At 49.5% G+C, this 13,977-nt stretch overlaps 1 protein-coding gene across 2 annotated transcripts in view; it reads right to left on the reverse strand.

Annotated features, from left to right (window-relative positions):
• Nucleotides 1–13,977, reverse strand: part of RASGRF2 (Ras protein specific guanine nucleotide releasing factor 2) — a 395,854-nt gene that overhangs the window by 138,700 nt on the left and 243,177 nt on the right. For both annotated transcript variants that reach the window (XM_073679232.1, XM_073679221.1), the window contains one exon: nt 10,932–11,185. In XM_073679232.1, coding sequence (XP_073535333.1) covers nt 10,932–11,185 — 254 coding nt within the window. The remainder of the gene's footprint in view (nt 1–10,931; nt 11,186–13,977) is intronic.

Raw genomic sequence — 13,977 nt, forward strand, 5'->3', positions numbered from 1 at the left:
TTCTCATTTATTTTACTTAGATCTATAAAAATTTGGCTGCTCTAAACACACAATAAAGAAAACCAGAAGAAATGCCATAGAAGATGAAGCGCTTCCTTCTCGAGCAAACACGGGAATCGCAGATTCAATCACTGGGATTGGTGATGGATTATTACACAAATCTCTATCTGCACAGATGACATTTCTCAGAATACCAATTGTTTGATGATTCTTTCATGTCAGTCAAGTTTCCAGGCTAAGCTCCATAGACAGAGAAGGAGATATACACAGATAGTCTTCATCAATGTGAATAATGGAAAGTCGAGATAAGTCATGTTATACTAATCTTCATCCAGTCAGTTTTATAATAGACACAGCAGTCATAGCTAAATCTTTCTGCCATTTCTTACCAAGCACAATGTCAATAACATATAAAAGCCAATAGTACAGATTTGAAGGGTGAGCAACATGGTACTAAACTTCTAAGGGATTGTATCACCCATACTTTCATATTAATTAAAACCAGATGCCAAGTTGTTTTATTTTCTAGAAGGTTGCTCTATTCCATTATCTGTATTGTGGTGACCATCTGGTCCAGGCTTCTGTTAATGGCAGCTCAAAGATATGCTTTACAGCAATCACATAGACCATACGAAACAATGGAGCACTGTACCAATTATGGTACTCCTGAGCATTGGCATGCACATGAGCCCTTACTGTGTACCGCTGTGTGCCTACAGGTGATACACCTGAGCATTGCCATGTACATAAGCCCTTACTATGTACCGCTGTGTGTCTACAGGTGATGCACCTGAGCACTGCCATGTACAAGAGCCCTTACTGTGTACCGCTGTGTGTCTACAGGTGATACACCTGAGCATTGCCATGCACATGAGCCCTTACTGTGTACCACTGTGTGTCTACAGGTGATGCACCTGAGCACTGCCATGTACAAGAGCCCTTACTGTGTACTGCTGTGTGTCTACAGGTGATACACCTGAGCATTGCCATGTACATGAGCCCTTATTGTGTACCACTGTGTGTCAACAGGTGATACACCTGAGCATTGCCATGTACATGAGCCCTTACTGTGTACCGCTGTGTGCCTATAAGTGATACACCTGAACATTGCCATGTCATGAGCCCTAACTGTGTACCACTATGTGTCTACAGGTGATACACCTAACCATTGCCATGTACATGAGCCCTTACTGTGTATCGCTATGTGTCTACAGGTGATACACCTAACCATTGCCATGGACATGAGTCCTTACTATGTACCGCTATGTGTCTACAGGTGACACACTTGAGCATTGCCATGTAAATGAGCCCTTACTGTGTACCGCTGTGTGCCTACAGGTGATACACCTGAGCATTGCCATGTACATAAGCCCTTACTGTGTACCGCTGTGTGTCTACAGGTGATGCACCTGAGCACTGCCATGTACAAGAACCCTTACTGTGTACTGCTGTGTGTCTACAGGTGATACACCTGAGCATTGCCATGTACATGAGCCCTTATTGTGTACCGCTGTGTGCCAACAGGTGATACACCTGAGCATTGCCATGTACATTGTAACGGGTCTGGGAGGCGGAACCTCTGAGCTACTATACAAGGGGGCGGTCCTTGTAAGGGAGCGGGTGGCGACCAGGCAGGCAATCACAGCAGGTGACCGGGACAGTCTCTGGAAGAACGGGCAGGAGATCACGGCAAGTGACTGGGGCAGTCTCTGGGTGAACGGGCAGATGGTCACGGCAAGTGACCGGGACAGTCTCTGGAAGAACGGGCAGGAGATCACGGCAAGTGACTGGGGCAGTCTCTGGGTGAACGGGCAGATGGTCACGGCAAGTGACCGGGACAGTCTCTGGAAGAACGGGCAGATGGTCACGGCAAGTGACCGGGGCAGTCTCTGGGTAAAGGGTTGGTACGACCTGTGGCGGCTGATGGTAGACGTGAGCTCCCAGGTGAGCAGGCGAGAGTCTCTGGATAAACGGGTGGTCACAGCATGTGACGGCGGAGCCTCCAGGAAGACCAACAGACAGGCGGCAGATGAGCGCTCCCAGGTGAGCGGGCGAGAGTCTCTGGATAAGCGGGTGGTCACAGCACGTGACGGCAGAGCCTCCAGGTAGGCTAGCAGACAGGCAGCAGATGAGCGCTCCCAGGTGAGCGGGCAGGAGTCACTGGACAGGCAGGTGGTCACAGCACGTGACGGCGGAGCCTCCAGGTAGGCTAGCAGGCAGGTAGCAGATGTGCGCTCCCAGGTGAGCGGGCAAGCTGGTCCATAGACAGACTGACAGGAGTTGGAAGGCAGACCGTCGGACCTCAGGCAAGCAGGCAGGTAGCTGAAGTGCGCTCCCAGGTGAGCGGGCAAGCTGGTCCTTACACAGACTGACAGGAGTTGTAAGGCAGACCGTCGGACCTCAGGCTAGCAGGCAGGTAGCGGAATATCAGGCAGGAATAAGACAGCAAGCTGGCAGGAATCTGGCAGGTATCTGGCAGGTAACTGGCAACGGGACCTGAGGGCTGAAGCAGAGTAGTGAACAGTGCAACAACATTGCTCGGGCACCTCCATTTTGGAGGAGGTGCCTTATATATGGTGAAGTCCTCCGGCCATTGGCCGGGGACTCCTTAGGACGGCGCGCGCGGCCCCTTTAAGAGGGAGGGAGCGCGCGCGCGCCCTAAGCACAGTGGCCGGGAAGGAGCGCGCGCTGCCAGCAGAGCGGGAGGAGGACGCCGGGCTCGGAGCAGAGAGGTGAGGGGAACAGCGTCCCTGCCTAGCAGAGGGCAGGGACGCCGACGCTACAGTACCCCCCGCTTTAGGCCCCCCCTTTTTTAGGCCAGATAGAAATTTAGCTAGGATGAGAGGGGCATGGATGTTCTCCCGGGGCTCCCACGTTCTCTCTTCAGGACCAAACCCCTTCCAATCTACTAGAAAAAAGATCTTCCCTCTTACCCTTTTGGTGGCCAGAATGTTCTCTACCTCAAATTCGTTTTCAGCGGAAACCGGAGCAGGAGGCGTGCCTGTAGACTTGGAAAAAGAATTAAGTACCACAGGTTTGAGGAGAGATACATGGAAGGAGTTAGGGATCCGCAAGTTGGCCGGGAGTTTCAATTTATAGGCCACCGGGTTGATCTGACTGATGACCTCCAGAGGACCGATGAACCGAGGCCCTAACTTTTAGGAAGGAATCTTGAGCCGGACATACTTGGACGAGAGCCAGACCTTATCCCCTGGACGGAATTGAGGAGGATCCAGACGTTTTTTGTCAGCATGTCTTTTCATACGCTCGGATGACAGAAGGAGTGCGGACCGGGTACTCTCCCATATGGAGGAAAATTTGTTAACAAGAGATTCCGTAGCCGGATTGTCCACCGAGGTGGAGACGGGAAACGGGATCCGAGGATGCTGACCGAAGACTACAAAAAACGGGGATTTGGAGGAAGATTCGCTCTCGTGATTGTTGTACGAGAATTCGGCCCATGGCAGGAGATCCACCCAGTCTGAATGATGGGCATTAACGAAGTGCCGGAGGTAACTGGTCAGGTTCTGATTGATCCGCTCCACTTGACCATTAGACTGTGGGTGGTAAGCGGAGGAGAAGTCCAGGGTGACGTCTAGCAGTTTACAAGTGGCTCTCCAGAAACGGGAAGTGAACTGTACCCCACGATCCGACACGATGTGACGGGGCAGGCCATGAAGACGGAAGATGTGGCGGATAAAGTCTTTAGCCAGCTCGGGTGCAGACGGGAGACCAGGCAGGGGAATGAAGTGAGCCATCTTGGAAAAGAGGTCAGCAACCACCCAAATGACCGTACAACCGGCAGAGACGGGAAGATCAGTTATGAAGTCCATCGCTATATGCTGCCAGGGGGCAGCAGGTACTGGCAGAGGAAGGAGGCGACCGGCTGGCAGGTGTCTCGGAACTTTGTTGCGGGCGCAGGACACACAGGCAGAAACAAAGTCTATTACATCCTTGTGCAGGTTAGGCCACCAGTAGTGCCGGGTAATAAGCTGGAGGGTCTTTTTCTGACCGGCGTGGCCAGCTAGTTTAGACGAATGACCCCAGTGTAGGATCTTCTCCCGATCAGGTACCGATACGAATGTCTTACCGGGAGGGAGACGATTTAGACTCACGGGAGCCACCTGCATTACTCTGGCGGGATCGATGATATGTTTAGGTTCCTCCTCGAGGTCAGATACAAGAAAGAATTGGGACAAGGCGTCCGCTTTGATGTTCTTGTCAGCCGGGCGAAAATGTAGAACAAAATCAAAGCGAGCAAAAAACAAGGACCACCGGGCTTGGCGCGGATTAAGTCTCTGGGCATGCTGGAGGTAAGCCAAGTTCTTGTGGTCAGTGTAAATTATTACCGGATGAAGAGCCCCCTCGAGTAGGTAACGCCACTCCTCTAATGCCAGCTTGATGGCCAATAACTCTCGGTCTCCTATGGAATAATTGCGCTCTGAGGAGGAGAAGAGTTTAGAGAAGAAGCCGCAAGTTACCATCCTCCCGGAAGATGATTTTTGAGTAAGTACCGCTCCGGCTCCTGAGGAGGAGGCGTCAACTTCCAGGAAGAACTGCTTGTTGCCGTCCGGGCGATGCAGCACCGGGGCGGAAGAGAAGGCCTGTTTTAAGGAAAGAAAGGCCTCCTCTGCTTCGGGCGGCCACTCTTTGGGATTAGTACCCTTACGGGTGAGCGCGGAAATTGGGGCAGTCCGGGAAGAGAAGTGCGGTATGAAGAGGCGGCAGTAGTTGGCGAAGCCCAGGAACCGCTGAATGGCCTTCAACCCCTCCGGTCGGGGCCATTTCTCGATGGCAGACAGTTTCTCTGGATCCATTCGTAGGCCGGTCTGAGAAATAATGTAGCCCAAAAATGGAAGCGAGGTCTGCTCAAAGAGGCACTTCTCATATTTAGCGAAGAGGTGGTTCTGCCTGAGCCTGAGCAGGACCTGACGAACGTCCCTCCGGTGAGTCTGGAGATCCGGAGAGAAGACCAAGATGTCGTCCAGGTACACCACAACGCAGGAGTAGAGAAGGTCCCGGAAGATGTCATTGACCAACTCTTGAAAGACGGCAGGAGCGTTACAGAGACCAAAGGGCATTACCAGATATTCATAGTGGCCGTCCCGGGTGTTGAATGCAGTCTTCCATTCATCCCCTTGACGGATACGAACCAGGTTGTACGCCCCACGGAGGTCCAGTTTGGTGAAGATTCTAGCCCCCCTCAGGCGATCAAATAATTCTGGAATGAGCGGAAGGGGGTACTTATTCTTCACCGTGATCTGGTTAAGGCCTCTATAGTCTATACAGGGACGGAGAGAGCCGTCCTTCTTTTTTACGAAGAAGAAGCCTGCTCCCGCCGGGGAGGTAGATTTCCGGATAAATCCCCTGGCCAAATTCTCCTCAATATATTCGGACATCGACCGGGTCTCAGCAGCGGACAATGGGTAAATACGCCCACGGGGAGGAGTAGTACCGGGTAGCAGGTCGATAGGACAGTCGTATGGTCTATGAGGGGGTAATGTCTCTGCCTCCTTTTTATTAAAGACATCAGCAAATGACCAATAGGGAATCGGAAGTCCAGGTAGATTAGTTGGGGTAGGAGAAGGACGGACGGGATGAACAGGAACTAAACAAGTCTTATGACAGTCCTGTCCCCAGCGAAGGACTTCTCCGGTCTGCCAGTCAAGCACGGGTGCATGTCTCTGGAGCCAAGGTAGACCTAGTAAGAGGGCGTGAGAGAGTCCAGGCAGAACATGAAAAGAGATGCTCTCAGAATGCAGCATTCCCACCTGCAGAGTTATGGATTCGGTGATGAGTTGGATGGAACGTGGTAAGAGGCCCCCATCCACAGCAGCGACAGATAATGGTACAGCCAGAGGTTTGGTGGGAATGCGGTATTTTTCTACCAGGGACTGTGAAATAAGATTCCCGGCCGCTCCAGAGTCAAGTTGGGCTAGTTCGAAATAACGATTCTCCCCGCAGATAATAGAGACTGACAGTAGCAGAGATGGAGAGGATTTATTCTTGTCTAGGTCGACCTCTCTGAGCGAACCTAGACACAGGCGTTTCCCGACCTCTCCGGGCAGGTACGGATCCGGTGCTCCTTACTGCCAAAGTAGAAGCAGCTCCCCTCGGCACGGCGTAAGTCCTGACGGGTTTTGACCATCTTGGTCTGGTCGACCTGCATAGGCTCAGGAGAGTGTACCTGGGGAGAGACGGAGGGAGTGACGGATTTCTGAAAAGTAGGAGCTAGACGTGGAAACCTCCTCTCACGGGTGACCTCTTTGGCACGCTCCTGGAACCGTAGGTCAATCCGGGTGGCAAGAGTTATTAGGTCATCGAGAGTGGTAGGAATGTCCCGACCGGCAAGTTCATCTTTAATATGGCCGGACAGACTCTCCCAGAAGACGGATACCAGAGCGTCGTTATCCCAGGCCAGCTCCGAGGCAAGGGTACGGAACCGTATGGCATATTGGCCCACGGTGAGACTTCCCTGACGGAGGCATAGCAGAGATGATGCAGATGAGGTCTTCCGTCCGGGTTCGTCGAAGACTTTCCGGAAAGCCGTGAGAAAGGCAGGCAAGTCGGACACCAGGGGGTCTCCTCTCTCCCATAGAGGATTTAGCCAGGCCAGGGCCTCCCCGGTGAGATGGGACATGATGAAAGCAATTTTGGCCCGGTCGGAGTTAAACTGGTGGGACAATAGTTCAAAGTGCAGGGTGCACTGATTTATGAAGCCCCGAGCCTGGGCGGAGTCGCCTCCGAAGCGAGGAGGTGCAGAAAGCCGGGGTCCGGGGTAGGATACCATGGTATTAGTGGGCAGTGGAGCTGCCGGATTGCGAGTCATGGCACTGGCGGAGGTTGCTGGCGGAGCAGTCAGAGTGTCCAGGCGAGAATTGACATTCCGCAGGTGACCCAGGATGGACTCCTGTTGGGACCTCTGACGGGACAGTTCATGACACAGGTCCGAGAGCGAGGGAGCTTGGGTGCCACCGGGTTCCATGGCCCGAGCAAACTGTAACGGGTCTGGGAGGCGGAACCTCTGAGCTACTATACAAGGGGGCGGTCCTTGTAAGGGAGCGGGTGGCGACCAGGCAGGCAGTCACAGCAGGTGACCGGGACAGTCTCTGGAAGAACGGGCAGGAGATCACGGCAAGTGACTGGGGCAGTCTCTGGGTGAACGGGCAGATTGTCACGGCAAGTGACCGGGACAGTCTCTGGAAGAACGGGCAGGAGATAACGGCAAGTGACTGGGGCAGTCTCTGGGTGAACGGGCAGATGGTCACGGCAAGTGACCGGGACAGTCTCTGGAAGAACGGGCAGATGGTCACGGCAAGTGACCGGGGCAGTCTCTGGGTAAAGGGTTGGTACGACCTGTGGCGGCTGATGGTAGACGTGAGCTCCCAGGTGAGCAGGCGAGAGTCTCTGGATAAACGGGTGGTCACAGCATGTGACGGCGGAGCCTCCAGGAAGACCAACAGACAGGCGGCAGATGAGCGCTCCCAGGTGAGCGGGCGAGAGTCTCTGGATAAGCGGGTGGTCACAGCACGTGACGGCAGAGCCTCCAGGTAGGCTAGCAGACAGGCAGCAGATGAGCACTCCCAGGTGAGCGGGCAGGAGTCACTGGACAGGCAGGTGGTCACAGCACGTGACGGCGGAGCCTCCAGGTAGGCTAGCAGGCAGGTAGCAGATGTGCGCTCCCAGGTGAGCGGGCAAGCTGGTCCATAGACAGACTGACAGGAGTTGGAAGGCAGACCGTCGGACCTCAGGCAAGCAGGCAGGTAGCTGAAGTGCGCTCCCAGGTGAGCGGGCAAGCTGGTCCTTACACAGACTGACAGGAGTTGTAAGGCAGACCGTCGGACCTCAGGCTAGCTGGCAGGTAGCGGAATATCAGGCAGGAATAAGACAGCAAGCTGGCAGGTATCTGGCAGGTAACTGGCAACGGGACCTGAGGGCTGAAGCAGAGTAGTGAACAGTGCAACAACATTGCTCGGGCACCTCCATTTTGGAGGAGGTGCCTTATATATGGTGAAGTCCTCCGGCCATTGGCCGGGGACTCCTTAGGACGGCGCGTGCGGCCCCTTTAAGAGGGAGGGAGCGCGCGCGCCCTAAGCACAGTGGCCGGGAAGGAGCGCGCGCTGCCAGCAGAGCGGGAGGAGGACGCCGGGCTCGGAGCAGAGAGGTGAGGGGAACAGCGTCCCTGCCTAGCAGAGGGCAGGGACGCCGACGCTACATACATGAGCCCTTACTGTGTACCGCTGTGTGCCTACAAGTGATACACCTGAGCATTGCCATGTCCATGAGCCCTAACTGTGTACCACTATGTGTCTACAGGTGATACACCTAACCATTGCCATGTACGTCAGCCCTTACTGTGTATCGCTATCCTAACTATTGCCATGGACATGAGTCCTTACTATGTACCGCTATGTGTCTACAGGTGATACACTTGAGCATTGCCATGTAAATGAGCCCTTACTGTGTACCGCTGTGTGCCTACAGGTGATACACCTAACCATTGCCATGTACATGAGCCCTTAGTGTGTACCGCTGTGTGCCTCCAAGTCCCATGCATCAATGATGCTCGGTAGGGTATCCCACTAGGTCCAAATATAGTAGAATATCTAAGAATCCCAAGGCACCATAGGATAATCCTTAAAGTTAGATCTTTATTCCATAATATTAAAAAATAACAATAGAAGGAAGAAAAGACAATGTTTTGGCCATACCTGGCCTTTCTCAAGCCTCAAAATACAGCTATAATAGCTGTGAAGACAGAATTTCCCATTACTGAGAAAGGAGATGGCAGCTGCTACTGATGAGATTCTATCTAGATAGGAGGGGGAGGAGGGAGGAGCTCTGCCTCTAGCTCCTCCCTCCTACATAGAAGTGTATCCATAGCACTTGCCATCTCCTATCTCAGTAATGAGAAAGTCGGTCTTCACTGAATACAGATTTGACCTCAGAATTGAGAATTTTGATAATTACTGATACATTTTGGCAGCGAAAGAAGCAGATTTCTCTGATCAGACATGTTACAAGGTTGCTTATTTTCATGTGTACTATTGATTCATGAAATAAAAATTAAAACGATGGATACTCTTTAATGATATAAATATCAAATTATGTATTTTATTTGAGAACTAAAAATGGTCAATTAAAATAACATTACTTTATGTTAGGTTTAAACCCATGGTTTCTAAGCCAGGATGCATAGAATTAAACTTGTATTGATATACAAGCTGAATATGAATGTTTCCAAACGTAAAGGCACTCTCTGGGAATTGAACATGTGCCTATAAGGGGCGGACATATCAATGGTGAAACCAAGGAAGTGGCACAGGGATCCAAGAGGTAAGGGGGGCACTACCACCTTGGAATTGTTCATGATGATGAGATATAGGACTGCAAAGAGCCCACATGTTGTTTTTGCATAATGGCCTACTTTTGTCAATGTCCACTGCTCGGAAATCATAGGTCGGGACTTCCCTGCACAACCAGTCCTTGGAGATTACTATGCACGGGGCCCATCATGATGACATGACACGCAAGGATATCCAACGTCTGATCGCAGCCGAAGGTCCCGGCCTGACAAGACAAGATATATGGCGCACAACAGCGAAAAGAAGAGAACTTGAGGACTGGACAGGGCACAGCAAAGTGGTGAGTATTTTTTTTACATTTTATGTTTATTATGCCCTCGAGTTTCTTTAGACCCAAGAATATAATAAGGAATGTTCAATCCGCCAACAACTTTGTTGCAATTTGAATTTCCTGGGAAAATCCATGCGATTTAGCTCTCCATCCATTTCCTTCTTGGTCACATAGCCCTTACATTGCCTGGATATGTTTTTTGGGCCATTTTTCAGCTGCAACACAAATGATGGTGTCACTAGGTGCAAAGCAGATGGGATGCCATGTCATTGCATAATGCTGTTGAAGCCATGGTGGGCAAGTGTGATTTAAATTTGGAATAAATCACCAACAGTGTCACCATCAAAGCACAACCATACTTTTACACCTCCTTCTCCATTCTTCATGGTGAGCACAACACATGTAGAAACTAGCCATTCACCTTTTTTGTGACTCACAAATACATGGTGGATGGTACCAAAAATGTCAAATTAGACTACAGCACAGATCTGCACTGGTTTGATGTCCAGTGCTTGTGGTACTTGGCCCAAACAAGTTTTCTTATTTTGTTTGCTGCACTCTGCGATTGCTTTCAAATTTTACCTACTGTACCAATGTAAATGCCTTTATCTTATGCTTCATTTGTTTTAATTCTGGAATCGTAAGAAAGGGTTAAAATATTTAAGGAAATGTAAAAAATTGCCTATTGTTTAAATCAGGTATTTGTGCCTCATGTACTAAAAAAACTTTTCTTTTTCATATTCCAATTTTTTTATCTTTAAATAAAGACTGTAATCTTGCAAATTTCACAGTGGCCAGATGGGATATTTTAGACTCCTTCTGCCTGTTCTTTCAGAAGAGTACACAGGAGTTTTCATATCAGAAAAAGGATTTCAATGACCGTTAACAACCCCCCCCCCCATACACTGCTGACAACACAGGACCCACCAATCACTATAGGTGATGACACATCGGTCCTGCTCCCCCTCCCTTCACAATGACATTTGCACAAGCTCACTAGATGCTTCAATACAAAAGATAGAGTCAGAGTCTGTACATGGTGGCTATGTACATGTATTGTTTCTTGAAACAGGAAGTTAGTGTATAAACTAGCTCAAGTGCCCAGTGAAAATTGCAAGATTTCTCATTTTTATCATAGATATTTTTTTATTTTTGGAAAATTTATTTTACATTTAACACAAGACCCGGACTTAAACAATAGGTAATTTTTATGAAACTTTCCATTTAAGCTGTAGATATCTTATTTAACATGTCAAATAGATTAATAGACTGACCATAAAATGATGAAATGTTACCTGTTGAGGAATATGCTACTGACGTCATCATGACTGATGGGTGGTTTCTTGGAGCTTGCAGCCATCCTCAAGGGCCGTAGAAAACAGTTCACAAGGACATAAAGCTGATGGACATATTCTGCCTCTGCTTCCACCATGTTAAATACAATTTGATTCCGCTTCCTCATACTTTCCGCGTGGGGAGAACAAATATAGTCTTGCACGATTGTTTTCCATTTCCTTCTACAAAGCCAGCCACGCATGAAACTTTGAACCTGAATAAACAAAATACAAAACCCAAACTGACCAATATGCACAGTCATATGTTTAGGGTTGTAATTCTACAAGAAACTTGCCTCAAAAGCACAACAATTTAGGTCACCTAGGAGTGAGGCTACCTTCATTGTGTGCCACGTAAAGTAGCCTCACACCCTAGAGTGCAGCAGTCTATAAAGAGGGGCTTACTCCTGAGGCTTATCTTCGAGGAGACACCCAATGTCTACAGCAAGGAATGGACTGCTGACCAGGGCAAGTGAGATGGTGGATTTAGCTGCTGGAATGGTCGCTTACCCCCAGCCCAAATATCACATAGTAAGGGATGGGGGGGGGGGCTAAGAAAGAAACCCTCAAGACATTGGGGCACATTGACTCTATAGTGGCATACTACCTTGCAATACTTCCAGGACCAAAAATAAACCTCTGATGGGCACAGATGTATGTTACATTTGTTAATGTTGAAGGCAGCTGCCCTATGACAAAGAGAAGTGGAGAACTTAAAAGGGATTGTCCAAGTTTGGCACAAAAGTCTGCAGTCACTCTGCAAGGCTGTGTACGTCTAAGTTTCCCATGTTAATAAGGGCAATATATCAGTAAAAATCTAATGCTGGTGATTGATCCATATCAGATACAACATTTTTTTTGCAGACCCATAAACCTGAATATGAGAGTCTCATCCAAAACGCGGAAGAGAATAGTGCGTGCTGCAATTTTTTTCCTGCAGGCCAGTGTAAAAAAAAAAATAAAAGTTTACCCTGAAAGCCCAAATGAATAACATTATTCTAAATGTTGTGTGCGTGAGGTTAGTTTTTTTCCATGAACAACACTCGGACCAAAAATACTGTTGTGTGAGCATAGACTAACCAGGAAGTCCCTCTTCAGCAGGAGGTCATATTTTTAAGAGGGCTTGGTAATCGGTTGTGGGTATTTTGCAGATATACTTTGTTAAAACGGTGTTATGACAAGCAAACGCTAAACCAGGGGTTCCCAAACCTGTGGCTCAGGAGTCACATGTGGCTTGTGGGTCCATGATGTGTGGTCCACGGCTGTGTGCCAGCTTTATACATTAGCAACAGGTCTAATAGTTATGAAGAGCAAGTCTCCAGATGGTGACTTTTGCGAGTAGCCCCTCACTGAACATCAGCGGTGGATGTGTGGCACCCCTGCGGGGGATTACCACAGGATCCATAGGTGTAGGGGGAGATGTACACTTGGGCACACACAACACCTTCCACCCCAGGTCTGAGGGGAGGAGTCAGTTTCCAGGGAGACAGCAAAGTGGCAGTTAGTCTTGAGAGGGATGAAGGAGGAGAGTCAGAGAGCTGTCGGCCGGGGACCAGTTAAGCCCTGAACTAGGAAACTGGTCTGTGTTGTGAAGCGCCCTAGAGAGAGGGACGGAGGCTAGAAGGAGAAAGAAAGAGATAAAACTATTATCCCTTTAGCTCACCCGGACACCGGAGTCCGAGATTGCTATTAATTCAGGAATAGCATAGAAAACCCGGACAGATCAGGAGGATCTACCCCCCTGAAGAAGAAGGGGAAAGAGTTGCCAAACTTGACCAAGTATAGGACCAGGGGCCCAGAAAGAGAATTGGTAGCCTCAAGGAAAGGTCCTCATTGTCAGTTGTGGAGAAGGACCCCAAAGAAAGTAAAAGGTGGCAGGTTCAGCTTAAGGCAGGACTGATCCCAAACAACGCACACATTGTTAGAGGAGGCCTCACAAATCTCCAGAGTGAATATCTCTACCTGCACCGAAAACCTGGTTACCCTCCTGAACTGTACCTGTTACCGGACATCAGTAAAAGAAAGATACTGAAACAAAGACTTAATGTGTGTGTGTGTGCCTACTTTGACATTACTGCCTATAGCGTTCGTACAAGCCGTATGCCGATCACCTCAGCAACCATACACAGCGCTGGTAACCGATTTTACCAGTTACCACAGGAGGCATCAGGACACAATACTCCCATCATCCTCACCCCCATCCCTTTACTGATGGTCCAGGGCACGGAACCGGGAATCGACCAACCGTGATACCCACAGAAGTAACCCATCCATCCCGGTATCCGAGTACCCCTACCCCTGTCGACCGACTCAGATGCACACGTACTGGCTTAGGTGTTGGAGAGATAAATATGGTAAGTCCGAGATACAATGATATTGCCAGTTAGAGGGTTGCTTGAAGCTGGATGAGATGGTGTGGTGAGAGTATCTAATGTGAAAATACCATAAACATGGATAAACAGGAGCCTAGGTATTAACAGTAAGTCAATGTACTATAAAATGAATGCAGATCCATTAAAGCACCACTCCACTGTTTTGTTTTTTTATTGCACTGCTGGAGTGGTGCTTCTAATGTAAGGTCCCTGCCCCCAGTCTTCTAATCACCAGCCGCCATCTTCACCTTCTAACGCCGATCCTGTCAATCTCCAGCAGTCTATGACCTGAAGGATCACTCCAGTATTTGCGTGGCGAGCCGGAGGTCACTTTTTAATTCAAGTCTATGAGAGTCTCATTAAGGCTCTCATAGCCTTGCATTGAGAGATTGTCACCGTTATTTCTGACTTCCGGACACTCAAAATTTGTGGTCACAAGATGGCGCCGTGGGACCAGAGCGGCGCTAATAAAAAGGTGAATATGGCAGTGGGTAAGTGCAAGACTATGGTCAGGGACCTTTAGATTAGATGTACCACTCCAGTGCTGAAAAAAAAAAACACGCTGGAGTGGTGCTTTAACACAAGTTTATGTATTTCAATCTACCGTGAGCCACTTAGTAATGTATCTTTAGTGC

Source organism: Phyllobates terribilis, unplaced genomic scaffold (assembly GCF_046119375.1).
Source record: "Phyllobates terribilis strain yellow unplaced genomic scaffold, ASM4611937v1 Scaffold_1__5_contigs__length_1240528914, whole genome shotgun sequence".
Taxonomy (NCBI): domain Eukaryota; kingdom Metazoa; phylum Chordata; class Amphibia; order Anura; family Dendrobatidae; genus Phyllobates; species Phyllobates terribilis.